We start from the raw sequence: 25815 nt of genomic DNA on the forward strand, positions 1-25815 counted from the left end.
AAAAGGAGGCCCATGGGCTTTATTGAAGCCCAAAAGTGAATAGAGAGAGGTCTCATGATCCAAAACCAGATCCGGTTTACTAACCCATCCCAGACGGCGGCGGAACAAGTGTCATATGATTTCGTACCGGCGAATCTCGCCGCCGTTAAACCCTTCAGACTTGTATTCGCCGGGATCAAGAAATAAGGTGGACATACAAGTACTCAGGTCTCCTCCCATGGTGGTTTCTCCCTCCAATGCCCATCAGTGACCCTAGGAAACGGCCAATCCGTTTCGCTCGATCGTTTCTCAGCAGACACGCCGCCAAAGAAGAGCTCTCTCAAGCAGTGTCTCGTCTCGAGTCCCTGACAGAGCAAGGGATTCGCTTACCATTCGAAGTCCTCGCGTCGCTGCTCCAGCGCTGTGGAGAAACGAGGTCCTTGAAGCAAGGGAAATGGATTCATCGTCACTTGAAGATCACTGGATTCAAGAGACCCAACACGCTTTTGTCTAATCATTTGATCGGAATGTATATGAAATGCGGCAAACCAATTGACGCGTGTAAAGTGTTCGATAGAATGCTCACCAGGAACTTGTATTCGTGGAACAATATGGTCTCTGGGCTTGTCAAGTCAGGGATGTTGGTTCGTGCACGAGAGGTGTTCGATAGTATGCCCGAGAGGGATGTTGTCTCATGGAACTCGATGGTCGTTGGGTACGCTCGGAGTGGGAATGTAAACGAAGCTTTGTGGTTTTATAGAGAGCTGAGGAGATCTGGGATCAAGTGCAACGAGTTCAGCTTCGCGGGGTTGTTGACAACGTGTGTGAAATCGAGAGAGCTCCAGCTCACTCGGCAAGCTCACGGGCAGGTTATGGTTGCTGGGTTTCTCTCAAATGTGGTGCTTTCTTGTTCTATCATGGATGCTTATGCGAAATGCGGTGAGATGGAGAGCGCCAAAAGATGTTTCGATGAGGTGGCAGTGAAGGATAATTATATTTGGACTACTCTCATCTCCGGATACGCCAGAGTAGGTGATATGGAAGCAGCTAACGAGCTGTTCATTGAGTTGCCAGAGAAAGATCCAGTCTCTTGGGATGCTTTAATTTCTGGATACGTTAGACAAGGCTCAGGGGACCGAGCGCTGCAGCTGTTTAGAGAAATGATTGCTTTGAGGGTTAAACCTGAGCAATTTACTTTCAGCAGCTGTCTCTGTGCCTCTGCATCATCTCTTGGACATGGCAAGCAAATACATGGCTACATGATCCGTACAAATGTTGGTCCCAATGCAATTGTCATCAGTTCTCTGATCGATATTTACTCCAGATCAGGGAGCTTAGAAGCCGGCGAGCGGGTTTTCAATCTTTGCGGCGACAAGCAAGACTGTGTTGTGTGGAACACGATGATTTCTTCATTGGCACAGCATGGGCTTAGCCACAAGGCCTTGCGAGTGCTTGATGACATGATCAAACTCAGAGTCCACCCGAACCGGACGACTCTGGCTGTGATTCTGAGTGCCTGCAGTCACTCAGGTCTGGTGGAGGAAGGTGCAAGGTGCTTTGATTCATTGACTGCTGATTACGGGATCGTTCCCGACCAAGAACATTACTCATGTCTGATAGATCTCCTAGGTCGTGCCGGTTGTTTTGAAGAGTTGATGAGCAGGATCGAGAAAATGCCTTTTAGACCAGACGAGCACATCTGGAATGCAATCCTAGGAGTATCCAGAATCCATGGAAATATGGAACTGGAGAAAAAAGTGGCGGAAGAGCTGATTAAACTGGACGCAGAGCAAAAAGAAGAAGCTTCAAGAAGATGATCCTCGGACAAGAAGATGCATTTTCTGTAAATTTTCTTCCCGTGAGGATTGTACACTACTGTTAAAAGCCTGCAAAAGCAGAGGGAAGTTATAGGTGTTGTGGTGATATTTTTTTTTAGCAGCTTCAAAAGTTTTGTAAGTGTAGCAGAGCTAACGAACTACAACTGTCGAATTCTTTCTTTCTTTTTTTTTCCTTACTGGAGGCAATTTTTCAAACGAAAAGATTAATATTTCTGGTTTGATTTGTAATGGCTAAGTTACTACAGAACAATGGAGATGGTCGGTGTGAAAGACGTGGACAAAATATTTATCTTGGGTCTCTTCTAAATTTTACTTATGTGGTAAACCAAAAGGCAACCAAACAAAGCAAATAACCGGTTATGTCTAAACCGGTGACTAAGTTGTCACTGCCATGAGAGAAAAATAACTACACCCACATTCAACGCAAGATATATATTAGGTTTTTGGTATGGGTACTACATTTTTCATCACATTAAAAAGAAAAACGGAAGAGAAGCAAAAGTGTATTACTACTTTTGGTTTTGGATAAATCCAACTTGACTCAGTTTAATTTGATTCCAAATGGGCTTTTATTTAATCTTTCGGCTCAAATTGATTCTTCTATTGATCCATATTCCATGCTTTAGTTATATTATAGATTGGGACTTCCGCAAAATAATTGTGAGCTCCATTGTTTTCTTCAATAAGTGCAACAACATAATCTTATGAGGCCCAAAAGATAACATAGTTGCCGTGGGTTCTAATTCTATTTCCTATTTGCTTAACATTTTTTGCAACATTATTTTTACAGTAAACATATTTGATTAGGTTTACGGGTCGCATTTAAGGTGGTATTTCACCATTTAAGATAAAAACAATAGTAAAAAAAAGTTATTTAATCTCAAATCTGCAACATTGAAAGATAAGGCCGTGGAAACACCCTAACCTATTGGTTAAGATTTAAAGACTTCTACACTCAGGTCTGGGGTTTGAATTCCAGATTATGCAATTTTTTTGCAGATTATAGAATGCGAAGCTTTCGGAGGTTCCAGAATACTGTAAGCAGAGTCGTTCGTTGTGGTTGTCTGTTGCGGTGAGAACCTGTCCATCAAGGATGTCGTACATGTAGAACCGTCTAAAAACAGTAATTGTTAGGCTACACTACTTTTTCTTTTAATTTTAATACATAAACTAATATACTCCCTCCGTTTTTCATAAAGTTACAGATTTTAAGAAATAATTTGTTTCAAAAAATATATTTTTTGTATTTTCAATGCATGTTTTATTAACTAATTGCAAATTTCAAAAAATTTAATTGTACTAAATAGATTTTAATTGGGTTAAAATTATGAAAAAAAATAATCATAAAAAATTATACAAGTTTAATGAGTTTTATTAAAATGTGTGAATAGTTTAAAGATCTCGAAATTAATCTTTTAATACACAAACTAATTTAAATTTAAATACATTAACTAATACTTCGATCAACTTCTGATTATTCTCCAGTTTTTTCTCAATTCGCTAGACCTTTAGACGACTACACATTTTATGCCTATGGGCCCTATGGCGTTCGGAACAGAGAATAGATAGAATCATATCAACTAACGGATACACATAAATAAAACTTATTACCTACAACAACTACTAAAGACAATAAATGAACAAAACATTAACTAAGCTCATTCAATATTTTTCCTTAAAATAAATAATTTAAGACGCATCGACATGTCCCATCGTCATGTCAATTGGACCATGTGAACGTTACGCTTTTGAGTCTTGACTACTTCTTTGAGGCTTTGACTGAAAGTAATATTACTCTTGGAGAGAATCTGTAAATATACTATTATTTGGTACCAGAAGTGAAATATAAAATAAAATAAACGGCACGCAGTTTACGTTCCCAAAAAAGTGGGACTAATCAAAATATCTGCTTACGTCCGTCAACTTTAGTGTTGACTGAACTAGAAAGTAATAAATTGTATAATAATGATTTTGTCTTTCCCAATAGTGCCCTTCACGCTGTTAGATTTTTTCGGGAGAAGAGGATAAGCTTTAAACGATTTTAAATCAAAATTCAAGTTTAGAGATCTGAATCTGACGGCTGAGAACCATCCTGCAAAGAATCCCTAACCGTCCAGATCGAAGCTGGACCAGAGCTTCCCAAAAAGGAAAAATAAATACACTCTCGAACACTAGGGTGGCCCATTCTTAAGGCTATCCATTTTAATAAGTTTAACAAATGTTTTATTTATTATTAACAAACTCATTTTCTTTCGAATAATTAAAATGTCATTGTTATGTTTTTTCGAATAACGAAAATTCAACATATTTGCAGAAAAAGAAGAAAATAACGAATGAAAAAAAACTTTAAAAAGGGGAATATAAAAAGAAATAAAAAATGAAAATGGGAATAATAAAAAGCAGACGTGGCAGTGATACCCTAAGCACACATCTGCAGTTGTTATAAACAGCGTCTTCATCACGCCAAGGGAAGAGATAGAGAGAGAGATCTGATCTGTGGTTTTGTTTTTCTGAAAGAGAAAGGAGAGAGAGGTTTGATCAGAATGTCTGGAGGTGACGGAAACAACGGTGGAGAGAGACGCAAAGGGTCGGTGAAGTGGTTCGACACCTCGAAGGGCTTTGGCTTCATCACACCCGACGACGGTGGTGACGATCTCTTCGTTCACCAGTCCTCCATCAGATCTGAGGGTTACCGTAGCCTTGCCCCGGAGGAATCCGTTGAGTTCGAGGTCGAGGTCGACAACAGCGGACGTAACAAGGCTGTCGAAGTCACCGGACCAGACGGCGCTCCGGTTCAGGGTAGCAGCGGCGGTTCATCTGGAGGACGAGGCGGTTTTGGCGGCGGTGGAAGAGGTGGAGGACGAGGTGGAGGTTATGGTGGTGGAGGATACGGTGGTGGTGGCGGCGGATACGGTGGAGGTTATGGTGGTGGGCGTGGAGGCGGCGGTGGTGATGGGGCTTGTTACAAGTGCGGAGAACCTGGTCACATGGCGAGAGACTGTTCCCAAGGTGGTGGTGGTGGTGGCTACGGAGGAGGAGGAAGTTATGGTGGTGGACGTGGAGGCGGAGGTGGCGGAGGGAGCTGCTACAGCTGTGGAGAGTCGGGTCATTTCGCGAGGGACTGCACAAGCGGCGGCCGTTGAAGCAAAACAAGTTAATACGCGGTTTGTAGAAGGGTAAATCAGTCATCTCGCCGCCTGCTATCTCAAATATTATCCTCATCTATCTATCTATCTTATCTTCTTTTGTTTTTCTATCTCCTCGGTTTGTTTTCGGATTATTAGGACATGTTGTTATGGTGTTTGTTATGCGTAAGAAGCTTGATTCGTATTTGCATGTTTTATTAAACTTTTGTTCTATGAATCTTGTTAATGCTCTATAATTATATTCCAAGCGTTGCTGCATTTTATTTTCTAATCAATCATAAGTTTCGACTCGTTGAAATGTTGGTTGTATCTCTCCAAAGTTCGGTTGTGCTGTTCATTTGTTTATATACTAACGGACAAAGACATTTGTTCTTTACCAAGACTACACAACACTTGTTTGTTCCTAGAGTTTGTCTTTTTCTTCTTCTTCAACGTCCAAAAGATAATAAAAATTGACAAGCATAACGCAACCAAAACACACTAGTGCATTGGTATACAGATCTACTAAAGAAACAAACGAAATTTTTTGTGATCGGTGGAATACGCTCTTTATTAGTTGCTTAAGATTCATAGGCCACGTGTGTGGTTGACGTGAGGATGGCTGACCGGAGGAGGCGAGGCCATTACCGGCGGTGGGCACTGGTAACATTTTGTGAAGAGGCCGAATGTGTCTATCTGGTGAACAAAATTGATCATACTCGCCCAACCACCGAACCCAAATCCAACAACGAACACCCACACCACAATGAATGCGTTTATTGTGAAAGCTCCAGTCCACCTCCCTAGAAACCTTGGCGGCTGCTCCACGGCGCTCTCCCGTGCGGCTGCTGACCGGAACGTGAAGACGTGAGCCAGCGCAGGGATGATGTAGACGGTGAAGCTAACGAGGAGAGATCCGACGGTTGAGTTGATGGGACCAAAGAAAGGGAACACGATTGCGAGAAACCAGATGGGTATAACCACGGGAAGCCTCGCGGCGGCTCTCTTACACATGCTCCGGCACTCATGCATCCCTATCAGCTTCTCCCACACGAAGTAGAGAGGCGTGCATGCAAACCCGAAGGTGATGAACTGGTGGATGAGCATGAGCACCACTGCAAAGTCACGGTAAAGGTTCTTTGGGAGGAGAGCGAATGCGTTTGAATGGTTTAGAAGCAAATCGCCAAACGCCCAATAGACCGCAGACGCGGAAGGCAGCGTTAGCGTCAGAACGTACAGAGTCGCAAACAGGTATATCGACTTGAACTTCTGCGGCTTCCACATGGCATGCATTATTTCTCTGTCCCCAACAACACAAATTCAATTTCTTTAATTGAATAGAATGTTAAATGTGAAAAAAGGAATGGTCCTTTTCATCAATATTTATTTAATTCCGATTATATCCTTATAGCATGAGGGGTAAAAAGGACATACACAGTAACAGCATGTCCACCGAATGTGTAAAGAATGTTTGTGGCCCCTGTGAAGTATAATACCAGCCTGCTTGGTCCCGAATGCTTCACTCCTTCTACCTATTTAATTTTACTAGAACATTAATCATTACATATATATATTCATTATTAATCTTAAACTAGTTCAATTATCTACAAGCAACGACGTATGTGTCTAACTCAAAAGTATAGGGAGTTGGGTAAAAGTGGTCCCAATCACATGTTGCTTGAAACACAAGTGCCAAAAGACACAAGGAAGAAGACAACTTTGTTTATGTTTTTGAGTCCCCTTAAGCTACAACATCACCAGCTAATCTATCTCACCATATGATTATATTAGGGAAAAAAAGGAGAAATAATTTAGTAATTAAATTACCTGACCATGGAGGATGGATGCAATGGTGAGGTACCAAGCAGTGTAAGTGGTCATCAACAGTCCAAGAAAAGACCAGATCCTGTAGTTGTGGAAGGAAGGAATGAATACTGTGGTTGCACAACATGCTCCAAATATGTATGTCCATGTCCTCTTGTCCAGATTATCATTTATGTAATATATGTTGCTGCACATTCGTTCATGAACCCATAAAATCAGTTTCCAGTTTAAATATACATATGGTTATCCTCTTTACTGATCAAGAAAAGAGTTTGTAGTAATTAATTACTACGTACCTGGCACATGCTATGAGTTGAATGACAGATCCAAAGAGAAGGAAGGTGCAGTTGAATGCTAACCCAACATTCCTCCAGTGCTTCCCAAGCAATCCATCAAGAACCTCAAACCACTTCACATTGTTTGAACCAAAAAAAACCATGTACTTAATATATTTAGTTACAAATAAGAGATTGATATTGAAGAAAGAGATAGCTATTGTTACCTGAATGACATGGTTTCTGAAGTTAACTTTCTCTCTCTCTTTTCTGGTTCTGTACTCAACATAGAGAATGCTGATGAGATAAGCAGTCCAGCTACCGAGTAGGCCATAGAAGAGCTGAAACAGAATCCCTGAGAGCATCCCCAGCTGTGAAAATGAGTATGGAAGCGTCAATAGCACTTGCGCTACCTAAAGAACACATGAACGTATCATGTTAGTACAAATAATAGAGAGGAAGAGAGAAAGAGAGTAAAAACTAAAACATCACGTATACCTGGTTGGAAGCGCAGCTGAACCAAGCATCATAGACAGAGCCACCATGCCAAAACATGTTGGAAAGTTTAGATTTCATGTCCGAAGCTTTCCCTTCACTCTCCATCTCCACATAGTTCCCAACAACAACCGTCTCCACTGCTTTCTCACCATTCTCCATATTGCTTGTTCTCTCTTTGGGTAGAGACCAACACGAGTGAATGGAGTTAAGAGTGTATGGATAATATATATAGAGAGAAAGAAAGAATAGAAGAGTGTGATTGTGTGTAGACAGAGAGGGAGACACGGAAGTAGTTTTTCAAGGCAAGAGGATGATGGTGAGCAAAGCCCCAAGCAAACTCTCTTTCCCTTTGTTCTTGATAGCTACTAGTGAGAGACTTTGTTTCGGGAGTGACGACATAGAATCAAACTCCTATATAACATAACACTCTCGATTAAAGTATATTTTCCAAACAAAATATCCCAAAAAATAATTTTAAAATAAAGAATAATTGTATTATACCACCAACAATATTACTGTTATTTTACTCATGAAAAGTTATTAAAAAAGGGTAGCTTGTCTTTGACAAAAAAAAAAAAAAAAAAGGGTAGCTTGAAAGTGTAATGAATATGGTTGTTTTCTGTCAAGGGAAGGGACAATCCATTACACAAGAGTAACTTTTTACATATTTTCACTAATTTTATGTGGGAGAAAATAGTACAATATAATTTGAGTAGCCCGGAAATAGAAAATGTGTTTTTTAGGCGAATTAATTATAAGAGAGTATATAAACTAGCGTGATCACACAGGTTTAGCGGCGAGTCATTAATGATGTTTTGCTCGCATGAGAGGGATTTATTTTCTCGAGCAAATGGTTTGTTCACTATTTGTATGCTATCCGTTAATTCAAATATTCTCTAGTACCATCTCCAATGGTACACAAAAAATTTCTCTATATTTCACACTAAAATAAAATAACCAAAATATACATTTTCACTTGGCTATGAGTTAAGATGCGATATCTTAAAAATACTATCCTTTTATATATAGATGCTCCCTAGCATGATTATCAATGATGCGATATGAATTTTTTTTTTCTTTTTCTCTTTTCTGAAAATAATTGTAAAAAGACAAAACATTAAAAGAAACATCTGCAAAATAGTACATTAATATTCTTCCATGATTCGAACAAAGTTTGTATAGCTCGATGATGCTTATAGAGTTATGTACTTGTATTTATTGATCAAGATTTTATGGTTCTCTACCCCGGCCCTTTGATGATTTTAATAGGGATACTCATTCTGCACTACAAGACTTACAGGCAACAGCTGTAAGCCTGTAAATAATGACATCAAACTTTATTTCATGCAAGTAAATCTATTTACTTTGTACCGTATCTAATGAATAAAGTAGATGAATGAATGTCTGCACCTTTCGAAGAAGAATGAAGGAACTTAAAAGTGTGTCGCCTACAATTAAGAGAAGTTAGGTTGAGTAATTTTTATTATTATTTTTTTGCTAAATATGTAAATATCATTTCGAAAAATAAACAACAAATTTTACAAAGAGTTTTTAACAAAATGTAAAACTTAAAAATTTGGTTTCATGCTAAAAAAGAAAAAAAACATGGAAACAAATAATAGTAATAGATAACACTCAAAGATGCGACTCCTCTTTGTGCGTGAGTGTATTAAGCTTGGAACCAGACACAAAAAAAAAACTTAGTAACAAGCACACACAATATTTTACAAAGCGTAATGAACAACGCAGGACAAGATTATTCAATGTATTTTGTTAATTTTACCTTTAAAATAAATAGATTTTATAATTTATTTTTCTAAAATAGCAATATCTAAACGTAGAATAAAATATATAAAATGCTATTTTTTATAAATAGAAGAAAAGTAATAATTTTTATTTTAGAGAAATAAATAGAGGTGAAATGTAAAAGTTTGCTTCTGGTTGAGTTGAAAATGTTATTAACATTTTGTTTTCGGTTGATACTTCACAATTTATCATCGCAGAAAATATAATCCCCCATCCCAGTTATGTTAGTGTACTAGGGTGGCAAGAAATAAGAAGCGTAGATAAATGCATTATAGTTTCTCTTAGGTATAAGATAAATAGATTAGACTATTAGAGGATCGAAACAAAGTGAGGAAAGGGGAGCGAATCACTCATCGCTAGGAAACAAAGCGTGGTCGCTTTTATAATAAGAGGAAAGCTTGCTTTTATCACATGCCCATTCCCCTCTCTGAACTTTGTGCTCTTTCTTACTATTATTCTCAATTTTAAATCATTTTTGCTTTCTCCATGAACTAGTACTATTTGTTTTGGTTTATATATAGCACACATCACAAATATTTGAGCTTAATTAGTATTATTTCAAAATTGTTCAATAACGAAAAAGGAATAAAACTCAATTGTCTTCTGCATATTATCAAATTATAAAAGAAACTATTTTTACGGAATAGAACATTATAATAAAAATAACAAATAAATAATATTTTATACAAATAATAACTAGGTCGCTATTATGAATGAGAGTCCGACCATAACATATAATCGGCGGATTTAATATATTAATTTATTTTATATATTATTTTATATGAATTTACACATATATTAAAGATATATTAGAATTTTCAAAACAACCTGGTAATATTATTTATTATCTAGTGATTTTATTTGTGATGTTTTCATATATCATTTATTTCTTTTTTTAATAAAATGAACACATCAAAAAAAAAATATAAAGCCTTTTTTTGGTTGAAGATTCTCCAAGATTTAAACCATCAGAAATCAGAAAAATAAAGCGATGCATTGAAAACTGGAAATGAGTTAGGAAAAGAAAAGAGAAAAAAATTGTATGACTTCAGATCCAGTTCAACTGATCATACAGTGATACAACCACTTCATTTTTAAACAATCTCATGTCTATTGGTGTGACCACACCACCAGAAAACAAGGGGCTTAAGATCAAGTGACATTACCCATCAAATTATATATAGTAGTGGATAACCAAATATTTATAAAGTTAGTCCAGAAAACATATTTTTATTTGAGAAAGAGTCCAGAAGCCATATTAAACAAGTGATGGTGGAAATTCACATAAGCTAAAAACACGTAATGTAAAAAAATTCGTAAGCTAAATGTAATATTTATTCTCAAAATTTGTAAAATAATAAAGTCTAGTATATCACAATGTAATAAAGTAGGTGAATTTGTTTTATGTTTCATCGTTATAGTTTGGGACAAAAATGTAGAATCTAGTATATCACAATGTAAAAATAAAGTCGGTAAATTTGATTTATGTTTGGTCGTTATAGTTTGGGAAAAAATTATATAGATTTTTCACAATAATTATATTTTACAGATTTAATGATTTTCACATCTCTTTTAAAAACAGTGGTAGTTTAACCTATTTGACTCTCTGATGCCGGCTTTCCGTCAGTGTTGTGAGATAGCTCATTCTTTTTCTCTTTGGTTCGAGTCCGGTCTTATATATTATCTCTTAACGGTTATAGTGTCCTATCGAGAAACGGCAATAGTGTAACGATGGTTGCAACAGATACATAAGTCTAAAAAATTTCAGATCATATAGGTCTTACGACGAAATTGGCAAAAAAAGAAGACTGAACTGAAAAATTGTCCCATCGTCACGTGAGCCAGGAGGTTGCTGCTTGGAATGTGGCTCGGTATCAGACCAAATTCCACTTCTGTAAATTTTGGACAGTTCAATAGAGGACGTCATCGAATAATTGCCTCAGCCCTGATTTTATGTACTTGGTACTTCATATGTTAAAATTAATCTTAAGCAACTTTCTTAAATCGGTAATTGCGGATTGGCAGATACACTTAATTATAATCTGACTGACATACACATGTTCCACATAAAATAAAATTAATTCATATTCGTAACTTAAATTTTTCAAATCGATCAAACCACACCTGCATTGCGGCAGATTAAATGGGACAGATCTGCAAGTTATGATTAAATTTTCCAGTTTTATTTGAGAGAGAAAAGCCCTCTAATAACTCCTAAATATAATTTTCTTTAACCATACTAGTACATTTCTTCCTAAGCTGGTACTTATGTAGAATTTTTTGTTTATAGACAGAAGAAAATAGTTAATTAGAATGGAGTCGTACGTTAGTCGTACACTCAATGGAGTCGCAGATTCTCTTGCAAAGACTGCTCTCCATAGTTCTTTCCCATCATTGTAGTAGACTCTCCATTTGAAGTTATAAATCAGGTTCTTGCCAAAAAAAAAAAAAAAAAAAAAAGAAAGAAAAAAAAAAGAAAATAGTTTATTATCTTGGGAGTAAATATGAGCGAGACTTTATTACTTTATATACGTGTTGTTCTCTTTGGTCTGAAACTGATTAGACCTGGTCAAACCAGAAGCTCCTTTTTAATCAAATTTTGTGAGCCCATAGATGTTAATATTGCCTCCTGTGCCACGCTTTTTAGCACAGAACAACATATGTTGCTCCTTCATAATTTAGATTCCCATTGTTTGTCATCAACCACAATCATTTTCAAGGTTACTTTTGTCCTCTTTTTTACCAGACAATTTTCGGAGATGATTAAACAACAAGCACTTGAAATAAAACAGCCTTATTCGTTTGTTTCTTACAGAAACATCATATGATTATATATTATATTTTACAGCTTTACTTTTTGAAAAACTTCATGGTCAGTTAAAACATAAAAGGTAACCTATGGATTGTGAAAATAAATCCAAGCACCATAAACAAGAATGTTTTACGTTTTCTTCTTTTTGGTCAAGTATAACAATTAACACTGACACAAAACTTACCCAAAAAAAAGTAGTGCATATTTATAATTGCTGTGATTTACTACCAACTAGTATTGAGCCCAGGCTACTATGCATGGGAATATTTTTGATTATAAATTAAACCACATTATAATTATATATAGCTAAACTAACATGTATTATTTAACTTTGATTTATTAGAAGGATATGCATATATATATATATATATATAAGAAAATATTAGCACATTTATCATTAATTAACCACAAAGATGCTATATAAAATGAAGTTAGATTTGTTTAAATATTTTTACATTTATCTTAATAAGCTTGTATGATATAAATATTAGTTTGAGGTTTTCTTGTTTTACTTATTTATGTTATTTTCTGTTTTCAATATATTTTCTAATTTTTGACCTGCAATTTATGTTCTTTGGCTAAATTACATTTAGTAATTCATACAATATCTCCATTTACAAACATAATATTATAAATCTAAGGAAAACAATAAAAGAAAATAGCTTGTAATAGATAATAGGTGATCTTTATCGTTTAATATATGCTACTATACCTTTTAAATCTACATGACATAAACGATAAACTTACAGCAGACATAAGTACATAACTAAACCATGAAAGTAGAGCAAATACTTTATTGACACGTTTATTAGAAAACATAGTAAAATAATTATACATATCTTCTTATATAATAAAGTAGGGTATGCTCTCACCTCCTTGCGCCACGTCAGCACGGAGAGAGGGGACATTCGCCGACACGTGGCATCTTCTAAAGCTTTGAATCGCTCTCCATCGAATTTGATGAAACATTATTATAAGGCTGGGCTATTTTTTTTTTTTTTTTTTCGACAAACTTAAATTTTATTAATATGAAAGCATAATATCTGAATACAAAGTTGGAGTTAACCACTTAGGTGGATAAACTTTACAATTTTCAAAAATAGAATTTGCTGGACCATGGCGAACAATTTCATGCGCGGCTTGATTTCCATTACGTTTGACAAAAGTAAATGTTATTGTATAAGGCTGGGCTATTTATTTCCTATCTTTTTCATTTAGAATTTTGTGCTAATCCGGTTTTTAATATTGGGCTTTATTTGTAGATTGACTCTGGCCCAATCTGGTGGTGTCTTCCCCAAAACGTGTGAGATTAAAGATTGACACAGGCGCCGCCGACAAGCAGCAGCTGGTATCCCTTCCGTCAATGAAGATCAGTGTTTACCGGGGTACTCTTTACTTTGATCACAGACTATTTGAATTCGTCATTGTTTTTTTGTCGATTGGTGTGCTTCTACGAGGCACCGTTACGGCTGTTGACTCGATTCATGCATCGTTATTAACAATCATGATCTCACATTCAATGAATTATCTCATTCATTCAACTCTGTTAATCCGCTACTATAAATTATCGCCATAATCCGCTACTATCTCATTCATTGATGGTCTTAGTAAAAAAAAATGATTGCCATGATGAATTATCAGTTTGTCTTTCAAAAAAGCAAAATTCATCAGTTCATTTGATTTATTCAGTTTCGTTTAAAATCTCTCAGCGATTAGAATGGCAAAATCCAGTCTGCTACTCGGTAATTTGAATGTCGGCCGTTAGCTCTACCGCTGAAGTGTGTATCCTGAGATTTGGGAGGCTCGCAACGCTAGGAAAGCTGGTGAGACCATGTGCGCCGGTATGCTCCTCTTCAACACAAAGGTAAAAGCTTCAACGATTCAATTGCCTTCGTCAAGATAACATAATCGTTGAATCCGATACCTCAAGAACTTTTCGGAAATCACGAGCAAGGCTCATCTTTAAATCCATCGGTGGTGAATCTACATCTTAGCACCCTTATAAGCAGCTGCCATGATTTACGTGTTATAGCTTGAATGTATAACTTTTGTTTTATAGACGGTAGGTGTTGGGGACCCTAAGGATTTCAAAACGACAAATGATTTCGTTTCAAGACATGAGGGAGAGAGCAAAACAAGAGGCATGAACCCGAAAAGCAGAGGAAATGGAGGAGAAGCACGTGTCTAATGTGAAGCTGGAGAAGTTACAGCTGCAAAGATCCAAGTTATAAAAGAAGTGAGAGCATTTACGAGTTTGGGTCTCAAGGAATATAAGGAGAGAACCAACTATAAAATTTGAAGATGTTCCATATCTTTTGAAGTATAAAGTTTATCTTTGCAAGCCCACTCTTGAGTATGATCGATTGCTCATCTACATTGTTAACCACCTTTCTGAGAATTTATTTGCGGAACTAGAGACATGATTTGGGATATATATTACGACATGTTGATGTTTAAGGTTTTCTTTAACAAAAAATCTATTCCACTTACACGTTACACTCAACCCAAACCACATATATATAACATTGCTTACGTACATTATAGATTATATATAAGAGCAATTTCAAATAAAACCAAAATATATTAGAAAGTTCACTATTTTGTTTTGTAATAAAAGATTATCAAAAAAATTAAAGTATACAGCATATATAATAGAGTCAACGTACAAAAATCAAATAAAACTAATACAAAATAAAAACTAATACAGTAAAAACAAAAAGATTACTAATTGTATTCTGAAATTTAATCTAATAACATTTATTCCAAAAAAAAACAATAGGTAGATGCAGAATAACTTTTCTAACCTGAACCATCAGCTGCCATGAAACGTCTAAGACTTTCAGTTACGTTTTCAGCATCTGACGGCATTCCAACGTTTCCTTTACAAAAAAACTAATAACATTAAGTTAATTGCAACTAACAGTGAACTAAATTATAGTGTGGTTATTTAACCCAAAGGGAAAAAAATGAGACAAGTAAAATCTTTCACAACTTTTACCCGCATTGCAACGAAGTAATTCCAATAACAGGAAGAGCTAAGTAGTACAAATAAATAACAAGTAGCATGTGGACTTAAAAATATGAATACACTTTTAGAAATTTACACCCAATAATGAGATTATGACTCTTTTCACCATGTTTAGAGTGGGAATTGAGTGTTTCGAATTGTTCTTATTATACTCTGTCTGAACATTAATATTACATAAAACACATACGACCCCACATTAACGACACATACATACTTTTAAATTTTAATATTTAATCAGTAAATAACCAACAATAGCTAAGACTTTAAGTTTTCAGGTTATAACTACGTAACGGTTACTACCTTTCCTCTTCGCCTCTTAACTCTTTCCTTGACTCTTAAGAAACTATCAGCCTAACTTGAGAACATACTCATCTCCACGCACCCTACCAAGGTGAAGCAGAGCTTGCTGTTAGACGTACCTACACATAACACCATGGTGAAGAAGCCTCCTCGGGCCAACCGGCTTGAAAGCATCAAACTCCAATAAAACAAACACTATATAAAACTAAAACAGAACATCTACAATCACCGGAAAGAATTGTAACACATATCACAATCAAACAAACATGGCAATACTAGAAAATTAAGTACACTAAATATCTTACCAACTTTACGTAAAGAAAACACACATGAAAGCCAAATCAATATGAAAAATAATTAACAACACTATAAAAATATTAGTTATTCTTATTTTAGATTTTCTTCGATGTCAAATTGAAATAGAAATCAAATAAGAAAAATATAAACCATTACATTTCCATTATTTATTATTTTCAATATAAATTAAATTTCTAAATATTTTATAAAGTTTAAATATATTTTAATATAAAATAGTTTTAGTGTAAACTCACCCGCCCGTAGGCCAACCCCTAGTAAATGGATATAGTTAAGAAAACACAAACAGAACAAAAAGAAGCATTATAGAAGACAACAAATACCTTGTATTTTGCTACTAAAGAAATTCAAAGGAGATACTAAGTTACTAACACGTAGAGGAAGCAAGCCTAATAGCCTCAATCAGTCTATCTCAATCAAAGAAAGGTTAAGTTTTGATCTCTTCTTGTTCTGTTCCTAAAGAAGGAGCATCCTTTCACATTTTGTTTTTGATAGATATAAGATATGAAAAAGTACACAATTGTGATCCTGGGTAGTGTAATGGGTTTGAAGAAACTGTCGTACGGTTGCTTTTTTTTCTTTATCTAAATTATTATTTGTTGCAATTAATTTTTCTTTAATTTTGTTAATATTTATTAGGTGGCACAATATGATGTGTCGTTTCTCGACCAGCCTACAAATATTAGTATTTTCTTTTATTTGTTGTTTCTCTTAAATTTATAATAGATTCGCACAGGAAAGTGACGTCTAGCAACATAATAAACTTAAAGACTGTCTTTGTGTCATGGATTCTTTTTTTGGCTTTTGTAAACCGGTTAGGGGGGAAATAATGAGCAGTAGAGTCGCGCTACCGAATAGCATAGAAGAGACGAAAGATGCAAACATGTAAATAAAAAAAAGGGCTTTGCAAATCTGATGTCTGGTTTTAAGAGTTAAAGGCCCATATTGTACAACAACAACTTAACACAAAAGAGTTTTATAAAATCAAACCAATTCTCTCCTCTCTTCTCGAATCGAAATCTAAGAGGTGGTTCGCCACTCAAGCTCGATTTGGATCTTTCCGTTCTTGGAATCGATAAGGTGAAACTTTTGGTTCATCCTTTTGTTGTTCACCACGTCCACCACCGGAATGTCCACGTACCCCAGTGTTTCCTGCCCATCAAAACACAATCCACTTATTTAGTTTTAGAAGAAGAGCCACCACCTTACTGCGAGTTTTGATTATTGTGTTATGTTACCTTGGGATGCAAGAGACCTATCCTTGAAGAGGTGCTCAGTACTTCCACGTGGAGCTTCTCGCGCACCGGAGGCTCCTCGAGCATGAAGGTGAACTCCTCCTCCCACCTCGGGTCTCTGTTCTTCTTCACGTGCTTGGTTTTCCTCTCCTCTCCTTTGAAATAGATACGCACGTAAGGGTTGGTATGGTGCTTGCCTTCAACGTCTTCAGCCGAATGCACTATCACCGCAAGCACTCCTCCACCAGCCGGTGTGCCTTCTGGAGCCTTCTGCACTGATTGCGATTCTTCGAAGCCCTTTGGCATTTCTTCCTCTGTGAATGGCTTATACAAGAGCTCAACCTCCAGCTTCCCCCTATCCTTGTCAGGCTGCACTCCTTCTTCAGCCCCCTCCATAGTCTTACGCAGTTCCAAGGTGAAGCTTTTGTGTTCGTTAGGCACCATTTCTTTCAGCGGTAGTACATTCATACCCATCTTATCGTGCTTTCCAACCTGCATCATCGGGAAATACAAAATATTAGCAGACAGATAGATAGATACATTATCCTACTGAGGATAGCTTGTTTACCTGTTCCCAGTCATACACACTGAACTCGAGGACCTGAGTCTGGGGATCTCTGACTGAGAATTTGTGTTCCTCGTTCCATTCAGGGTTCAAATTCTTGTGTTTGACAGTGGTCTTCTTAGACGGAATCTTGTCTTCAGAGAGCTTGATCTTCACGTATGGGTCTGCCCCACCCATCATATCTTTCTTCCTCAGCCCAACAGCCCTCACGACCTTCACATGGACGATTCCAACCGGCCTTCTAAACGCTCTGTACATTACATTTTTATAAATTAAGATTTGCTAAGCATCAATCAAATTTTTAAGACATGGACTGATCATAATTTAAAAGGAAAAAAGAAGGCAGAATGGCATATATACATACTTGGCAGGGTCAAGGATCGGAACTACAAGGGTCTTAGGCCAGAGATACATGTTCGCAACTTGATCCTTGATTTGCTCCTGAAACAATTAAACGGATCAGCAAATGAAAATTCGATCCAAACATAAACGTAAGACTGATCTCCAAATCCTGATGGATTACTATGATGATCAAAATCATCTCCACAAGTGAATGAATGCAAGAGAAAGATAAGAATACCTGGACAAATCTGTAGAGGCCAGGGATAGACATAAGATCAGCTCCACCAAGCTTCAGCCCAAAATCAACATGTGGCTGCCACAGAACCAAGACAAAAGACAATAGCTCAACCAAAGTTCTGACTACTACTACTAACTACTAACTATATAAAGAAAAAGGTCAAACCTTTTCCATAAGAGAGACATAGATACTGGCAAAACAAGGAAAGCTCGGAACCAATGGCTTGAGAGTGATACGAGGCTGTGCAAAAACCTGCAGATCAAGGACCTGAACGGTAGCCTTGAGGCCGAAAGCTTTGATAGCGACCAAGACGTTAGGATTAGCAGCCCATTTCAAGCAAGGCTCCATAATCAGCTCCTTCTCGTCGGTGAGGTAAACCTTCATCCCTTGGAAAGTAGGAGGCAAGGAGCCGAGAGTGAGAGTCTCGAAATCAACAGAGTCGATCTTGTACTTGGGAATCTGCTCCTCGATGATGGGCTTGGCAATGTTCCTGGCGGTCTTGCAGATGGCCTTGTCGAGGTAAGGCCACATGTACTCGAGGAATTTGTTAATCCAGTCAACCTAAAAGGGAGGAGGAGAGAACATCAATCATTGAGAGGATCAGAAAAGGAATGATGATTGAATGACGTACGCGGTCGAAGTCGGGGTTCTTGACCCAGAGGGGGATCTCGGGAAGCATACGGAGCATGGATTTGGGGTCTTGGTCTGCTATCGATTGGATTTGAGGATCCTACAATACAATTCAACAAGTGTGTGTTAAGAAGAAGAAGAAGGATTGAATCGAAAGCGAGCGAACCTTGACGTCGTTGGGCTGGAGGTAGACGAAGAGGAAGTATCCGATGACGAGTCCCATCGATATCCCTATCCCAAATCCGCATAACCCTAGAATTGTGCTGAAGAACCCCATCGATTTTCGTTTCAGATCCGAGATTAAAACAAAAAAAACAAAAACAATTTATTCCTTCCTCCGTCCGTCCGATCTAATCGGTGGAGCGGCTGAGATGCATGATTTTGAAGAAGAAGAAGACGTGTTTATTTTAACAGATGTCGGCAGAGTATCGTCGAGAAGCGGAGGAGGCAAGTAATGTGTGTGTGTGTGCGCTCAACACTACGCTCTCTCTCTCTCCCCTGTTTATTATTATTTTTTTTATTTTTTATTCCTTGCTTCTTCTTTTAATTATAATTATCAGCAATTAAATTGTTTATTTAGGTTCTTCGAATCATCATCGCTCGTCTCTTTGGGGAAATCTCAAATCAAATCTCTTTCGTTTTTCTTTTTGTTTTTGGTTTTATACTACTACTACTAGTCTAATTTAACAAAATCTCATTCTTTTCTATCGTACTTATAGTTTTCTTTTAAAAAAAAAAATCCTCTCACCACCAATCACTTTACATCAAAATTTATTAATTCGCCAAACTTATGGCTTTAAGTTTTAACGTATTATAATAAATATACATGTGTTCTCCTTTTCTGGTCACGAAAAGATATGAAAGGGAAAGAAACAAAAAACTATGGATCATTTAGGTGAATATACAAAAAGAACACGATAATTGCAGATGTATGCACAGTTTGAAAGTATTTGCAGATATGGTTATTTATCGGGTATGATCTGACAATATTACCCTATACATAAAATGATAAAGTTACGCTTGACTATGACTTTATATAGTGAATATCTGGAAGAATCCATCAAAGAAATTATGAATTCTTCATAAGAAAAATCCCTAGAAAAGAAAGCAGCTCGCCATCATCATCATCATCATCACAGCGAAAGCAGCTCACCATCATCATCATTCACATGGATTGATTCATCCGGATTACAAGATCAGATTTATTGCCTTATTTTTAGCATGTTTATAAACAAATATCAATAATTCAGTGGTCACAAAGGGAACAACACCATCCCGGATCAAAAACGCCGGAGTCCAGAAAGGAAATTCCCAATCTGCCATTTGAGAAAGCTGTTTATGAAACAGGGTGAAGGGTGTACCAGAAATACGAGATCGGTGAGGCGTCGAGAGGATCTGGTGGTTCCAGCGGTTCAAGAGGAGAGAAAGCTTCAAGCGGCAGAATAGACACCAACGCAACGGTGGATCGGGAGTTGGACGGAAACGCGCGGAGGACGGAGACACAATGGAGGAGAAGAGAGCATTGGCACCATGGAAGGGGGTAATTGATTCAAGGGAAAGAGATGTAACCATTTAATCAGAGCTCGAGCATGGTTTCAAACGCCTATTATTCGACGACGAAGAAGAATCAACCACGAACTGTTTAGATCTCCGGCAAATCGTATTTTGGTAATGGCTTCGAGGTCGTAATCACCATCTCCGATGAAGAACGAGATATTAACCACCACCTCTGATGAAGAAGAAGAGGAGCATGTGACTAATAAGGTGAAAACTCAAAAGCAATGGAGCATTGGGTGAAAATTGATTTTTTTTTCACTGCAACTATCATAGAAATTAAAAAATATATATACTTTCGTAATTTAGGACTAGGGGCATTTGTGGGATTATGAAATGTCCAACAGTGGTTTTCCATATACCTAATTAAGTTTAGTTTTATAGGTACGTAGTGCAAATTCCCAAACTATTATGTGCCAGTTTTTCGAAATGTTTTTGAAATTGAAGGGGTTGGACTAAAACGTGACATAGATATGAGCAGTAAGCATCTGAATTTGGGCCCGCGTTTGTGGGCCAAGGTGCATATGTCTATGGATAATCACATGACGTGTTCCGCTCTTAGCTGTTGGTTATGTGGTCCTACGTAGAGTTGAACGCATCTGTCCACTACTGCACATCGTTAAGAGACTACCAATATGGCTTTGCCGACACTTTCCTATTCCTTCGGTTTACTATTTTAACATCTCTTTTCTATACCGGCCACTATCCCACGTGGATAGTGGAAACAGAGAAGGACAAGCTCAATGGGTCCACCTTGTGGCTTTTGGAAATTCGGCTGTTTAAACCAAGACAACACTTCTCTTACAAGAAGAAGAATGAGACTGAAAAGCGCAATAACTGTTTTTAGAGCACCATTAACGGGGGCTTTTAAGAGGGTTTCTAAAAATATTGAAGCATTTAATTAAATCAAAACTCAAAAAAATTGTTGTTATCGATCCTTAATATAGGATTTCTGTAACCGATTACAAAGGGGGTTTTCAACCCACGTGTCAGCAAACTAAATAATGAGGCATTTTTTTTTCTTCTTTCTCGTCTTCTCTTTCTGCAAACGACAATGGCTTCTCGATCTCTCTCCTTCTTCAAGTTTCAGAGGTTCTCTGTGGAGATCAATGGCCACTTTTACTCGAAATTGAGTTTCTTTCTATTTTTTTTTCATTTCATTGATTTGAAATTGGTTAAAGAGATATGGATCATGACTTTTCTCTGTTTTTCTTTTTGTAATAGTTGTGTTATTTGTTGCAGTAAACCACAATTGGGCATGTAGATCACGGGAAGACTGCTTTGACTGCTGCAATCACAAAGGTGATGCCTTTTTTAAACACGTGATGAGCGTTTCTAATTAAAGGAAAGGCTTTTTTTTTCCAAGTTGATATAGGGATTCTACTTATTGTTTAGGTTCTTGCTGAAGAGAGAAAAGCTAAAGCTATTGCCTTTGATGAAATTGATAAAGCTCCCGAAGAGAAGAAGAGAGGAAATACTATTGCTACAGTCTGTCTTCTTCTTCTTCTTTTTCTCTCCACGCCAATGTTTTTTTCTCTAGTCTTTTTTAAATAATGTCTTGTGCTTGAGTAATGTCTTGTGCTTTTCTATGTCACAGACTGATAATGCTTGTGTTATGTCTTGTAGTGGGAGCATTGAGAGATTCATCACAGAGTGGAGCATTGGGAGCATCTCGTGGTAGTGGTCTGCATTATGTTGGTGGTTTTTGATGTAACAAGTACAGTTAAAAGCTTACATCAAAATTGCTAAAACCTTCCCTTTTACATGCAGGGCATACCACTCCCGCTTTGTTCTATCTTGCTTTGGGAGGGTCCTTGTTATCTTATATATACTCTGCTCCACCTCTTAAGGTAAGCTCTATATATACATTCCAGCGGTGTTTTGGAGTTTAGCACTTATCAATACATTTATTTGCAGTTGGGAATAGCGATTGTTTATAACTTCAAAAGTGTTGAAGGAGACAGAGCAATGGGCCTTCAGTCTCTCCTAGTAGCTTTTGGCACTGAGGCTGCAAAATGGATATGCGTTAGTGCTATAGACGTTACTCAGATCTCTGTTGCCGGTATGTAGTATGACTTCTATTTCTTGTGCTTGATCTTATGAACTAGAGGATCATTAGTGAATGTCTATTCTGGTTGTAGTGTATCTTGTAGTGAAAGTATTGTTTTTAAAACTCTTCTCCAAACAAGTGTAAAACAAATTCTCTCCTTCTCTATATAAAATCATCTACATTCCTTCTTTATTTTTTTTTAAGAACCCTTCATTGAGAAACTTCCAATGGAGCACAAAATCTATGGGTTTCTTAATTAAATTTCTTAACTAACTTTTATTATTAAATAAGTCATTAAGAAACCCAAATGGGGTTATAGGGATAATGATGGTCTTAGTCTTTTTAATCGTTCAGTTCGCAAGAACCGCAATTTAGTATAATAGCATCATCACATTTCTTGCACAGAATGCGCCAGACAAGTTTACTACATCTACAAGTGAGCTCAAAGCCGAGTATGTTAATGCTATCGAAGGCCAAAATTTAAAATCTAAAACCAAAAACTAATTAAGGCCTGATTTGTAACTTTATTTTTATTTTTTTGCTTTAGAAATTAAGCTGTGAATTTTTTAGCTGTAAACTTATTTCTAAAGATATCCAAATCACTAAATAAATGTCTTAGAAAACTTGATTTCTAAAACTAATATATTTATTTTTCTAAATTGTTGGCTGTAGATTCATTTTTTTAAACTACATCATGATTGCTTTGTATATTTTTTTTTTTAATAAGAGCATTCTAAAGCACCCAGAGCATTTACCAATCATCCCATAAACTAAATACTAGTTCAAATTGGTAAGAATACTAGCATCATCACTTTTTTTTTTCTTCTTCTCTTTCTTATTGAATTTTTACAATTACAGCCAAATCAAAAAAAAAATTACAGAGTTTTAGAACACTGATTCCAAAAGATCGAACTGCATACTTAATCTTATATCCACTCGGGATTTAATATTATAAGATTTAATTGAGATAAGCGTATATCAAAAATATTATCAGAAGCAATAATTAAATTATTTTAGTTACTAAAACTTAACCAACAAGCTCCATAAAAACCAAGAAAAGAAAGAGACAATGAAATCAAATCATATAATATTAATTATGCTGATTGCAATACAAGAACGGGAGGGAGGCAAGATAGTCGGCATTGTCCTCCTCCCATTGCTGAATCCGGGCATCCACCAACTCTCCTGTTACACGAGACTGCTCCTCCGCTGCGTTCTCCGCTTCCACCGACATTCGCAGCACTTGCTCCCTCAGCTCAACAAACCCCTCTACATCCTCCCCCCTTATCATCCGTCTCTTGTTTTGGCCTTCTTGGAAGATAAGGTAGGTCTCAAGGGCTTTGTCGGCTGTAGTCTTCGCTTCTTTGTAAGTTTCTTGGATGGCAAGGTAGGTCTCTTGGGCCTCGTCGGCTGTAGTCTGCGCTTCTTTGTAGGTTTCTTGCATGGCAAGGTAGGTCTCTTGGGCCTTGTCACCTGTAGTCTTCGCTTCTTTGGCGGTTTCTTGCATGGCAAGGTAGGTCTCTTGGGCCTTGTCACCTGTAGTCTTCGCTTCTTTGGCGGTTTCTTGGATGGCAAGGTAGATCTTGTCGAGTTGGTCGGTGACAGAATCTTGTCTCAAAGCTGTGATGTCCTCGGCGACTATAGATCTCAGGTCATCTAGGAGACCAGTCCAGATCTCATCAACATTGAGGCGCATGTTGTCTTTCAGAGTTTCAAGCTTTGAGCAGATCATATGCTCCACGATATCCACTTGTATGTTCATCTCCTTCTTCCCATCGTCACGAAACTCTCTCCACTCTTTTCTAAGAGTTTCAAGACCTGAGTGAACCATGTGCTCCATAGATGTCATCATCTTCTTCCCGTTTTCTACTAAAACATTCACCTTCTCCACTTCCTTGTGGAAGTCACCTTCATCTTAAGTTAATCAAGGCATACATTAGCATATAAGAAATTAAAAACAATAGTAGGGTTTTGTTCATGTGTATATTAGTAACATATAATCACCGGAGAAAATCGGAGTCTCAACATTGCGAGATTGAGGAGGAGGTAGTACGGCTTGATGAGATCTAAGGAAGTAGTCAGCGATGTAGATGGAATGGATCACGAGGGAGAGGGAAAGGGTGAGACGCCAAAGGAAGGTGAGCTCAAAGCCTCCAACCAACAGTTTGGAATACTCGAGGCCTAAGTAAAACGTGGTGCGGTCCAATAGAAATAACCAGAATCCACCAATACCCTAATCAAACAGATCAACATGTTAACTGTGCCACAACAAGTGATACAAAAAATAGAGAATATATATATGAACTTACAGAGGGTCCAACGGAAGAGAGATTAGGGTTGAAGAATAAGAAGAAGGGTAAAGCCAAAAGAGTAGTGGAGAGAATGAGAGGGACGATGAGGCCACAGACGTATGTGGGAAATACGAAAACCAGAAAGAGAAACAAACGCTCTATCCAGAACAAACCATTTACTTCTCTTCTCCACTCCTCCCTTTCTCCATCGACCCTATTCATCTTCCTATTTCTTTGTTTCTTTTTGTTTATGAAGTATCTCTATCTATATATTAAAAATCAAAGTTCCAAGATTTTTTTTTAAAATCCTACCTAACCTAATTGCTATAAAGTTGGATACAAGATCAGATTCTTGGCTTTGATTAGATTTTCTTAATAATAAATTTTGATAATATAACACACTAATAACACAATATATAGAGTAGTTATCTTTTTATTTATAATACATAAGTATATTTATTTTTAGGTCAAGTTGTATTATATCAATTCAAAATAATTATTTAATCTAATAAATAAATACAACAATTCATTACGAGTGTCATACCACGGATAATAAATAAATATGATTTTGAAATCACAGTATACTTCATTTTCGAATATACAAAATTCATTACTTGATTAATATGTAACTATATATCTTTCTATTTCTTAGCTTTCAAATGATTGTAGCTATTCTTTTTAGATAACAAGACAATATATATAAGAATTATTTTATTTTTAAAATATATTTTAAATATTTTAGCCACCTTATTATTAATCTTATATATTAAAACAGAAGTCACAACCTTGATTCATGTGTGATTTTTTTTTAAAAATGGACCTAATGGACTTATTCATAGAAATTCATACTACATTTTAATCCAGACTAATAATAAATAGTTTTTAAAATATTTTAATCATAATATCTTTTGATATCTTTTCATTTTAAATATAAATATATTTATTTTAAAAGTCTAACAAATCTGTTTGAAAAGATTTTTACAAGATCTTCATTTTCGAAATTATATTTAAACATTTTTACTAATTTCGAAATTAGTTTAAAATATTATTATACATTAATATATTCAGTTATATAAAATGAAAAATGAAAAAAATTATAATATTTTATTT

At 36.5% G+C, this 25815-nt stretch overlaps 6 protein-coding genes and 1 long non-coding RNA gene across 8 annotated transcripts; 4 read left to right on the forward strand and 3 right to left on the reverse strand.

The window, feature by feature from the left end:
• Positions 1 to 183: 183 nt before the first annotated feature.
• LOC103842559 (pentatricopeptide repeat-containing protein At2g21090) lies at positions 184 to 2045 on the forward strand. Its single transcript, XM_009119194.3, has one exon. It carries the CDS (start codon positions 237 to 239, stop codon positions 1794 to 1796), a length of 1560 nt encoding a protein of 519 aa, XP_009117442.2. The 5' UTR covers positions 184 to 236; the 3' UTR covers positions 1797 to 2045.
• Positions 2046 to 4237: 2192 nt separating this feature from the next.
• On the forward strand, positions 4238 to 5206 carry LOC103842561 (cold shock protein 2). The gene has a single exon (XM_009119196.3). The coding sequence runs from the start codon at positions 4361 to 4363 to the stop codon at positions 4958 to 4960; it is 600 nt and encodes a 199-aa protein (XP_009117444.1). The 5' UTR covers positions 4238 to 4360; the 3' UTR covers positions 4961 to 5206.
• A 102-nt stretch (positions 5207 to 5308) lies between these two features.
• On the reverse strand, positions 5309 to 9580 carry LOC103842560 (auxin transporter-like protein 2). The gene is made up of 6 exons (XM_009119195.3): positions 7540 to 9580; positions 7269 to 7454; positions 7063 to 7175; positions 6770 to 6953; positions 6377 to 6474; positions 5309 to 6242 (listed from the first exon to the last, which is right to left on the reverse strand). The coding sequence occupies exons 1-6, from the start codon at positions 7696 to 7698 to the stop codon at positions 5531 to 5533; spliced, it is 1452 nt and encodes a 483-aa protein (XP_009117443.1). The 5' UTR covers positions 7699 to 9580; the 3' UTR covers positions 5309 to 5530.
• Positions 9581 to 13073: 3493 nt separating this feature from the next.
• LOC117128369 lies at positions 13074 to 16137 on the forward strand. The gene is made up of 2 exons (XR_004451675.1): positions 13074 to 13542; positions 13867 to 16137. It is a non-coding gene; the product is annotated as an uncharacterized LOC117128369 (long non-coding RNA).
• Positions 16138 to 16666: 529 nt separating this feature from the next.
• LOC103842562 (synaptotagmin-1) lies at positions 16667 to 19334 on the reverse strand. Its single transcript, XM_009119197.3, has 8 exons — positions 18977 to 19334; positions 18812 to 18910; positions 18346 to 18741; positions 18181 to 18255; positions 17965 to 18041; positions 17604 to 17850; positions 17039 to 17527; positions 16667 to 16952 (listed from the first exon to the last, which is right to left on the reverse strand). Exons 1-8 carry the CDS (start codon positions 19085 to 19087, stop codon positions 16821 to 16823), a joined length of 1626 nt encoding a protein of 541 aa, XP_009117445.1. The 5' UTR covers positions 19088 to 19334; the 3' UTR covers positions 16667 to 16820.
• Positions 19335 to 19637: 303 nt separating this feature from the next.
• On the forward strand, positions 19638 to 22606 carry LOC103842563 (chlorophyll synthase, chloroplastic). 2 transcript variants are annotated; one of them, XR_627996.3, is made up of 6 exons: positions 19638 to 21456; positions 21607 to 21666; positions 21760 to 21852; positions 21991 to 22041; positions 22135 to 22214; positions 22282 to 22606. XR_627996.3 is itself a non-coding variant. In XM_009119200.3 (5 exons), coding segments are annotated over exons 2-5 (285 nt in total). In that variant the 5' UTR covers positions 21195 to 21666; positions 21760 to 21851; the 3' UTR covers positions 22435 to 22606. The 2 variants fall into 2 exon arrangements, 1 of the variants encoding a protein (XP_009117448.1); XM_009119200.3 differs by having other exon boundaries at positions 21195 to 21666.
• A 514-nt stretch (positions 22607 to 23120) lies between these two features.
• On the reverse strand, positions 23121 to 25541 carry LOC103842565. Its single transcript, XM_009119202.3, has 3 exons — positions 24724 to 25541; positions 24419 to 24647; positions 23121 to 24328 (listed from the first exon to the last, which is right to left on the reverse strand). Exons 1-3 carry the CDS (start codon positions 24925 to 24927, stop codon positions 23505 to 23507), a joined length of 1257 nt encoding a protein of 418 aa, XP_009117450.2. The 5' UTR covers positions 24928 to 25541; the 3' UTR covers positions 23121 to 23504.
• Between the last annotated feature and the right edge of the window lie 274 nt (positions 25542 to 25815).

Source organism: Brassica rapa, chromosome A09, assembly GCF_000309985.2.
Source record: "Brassica rapa cultivar Chiifu-401-42 chromosome A09, CAAS_Brap_v3.01, whole genome shotgun sequence".
NCBI lineage: Eukaryota > Viridiplantae > Streptophyta > Magnoliopsida > Brassicales > Brassicaceae > Brassica > Brassica rapa.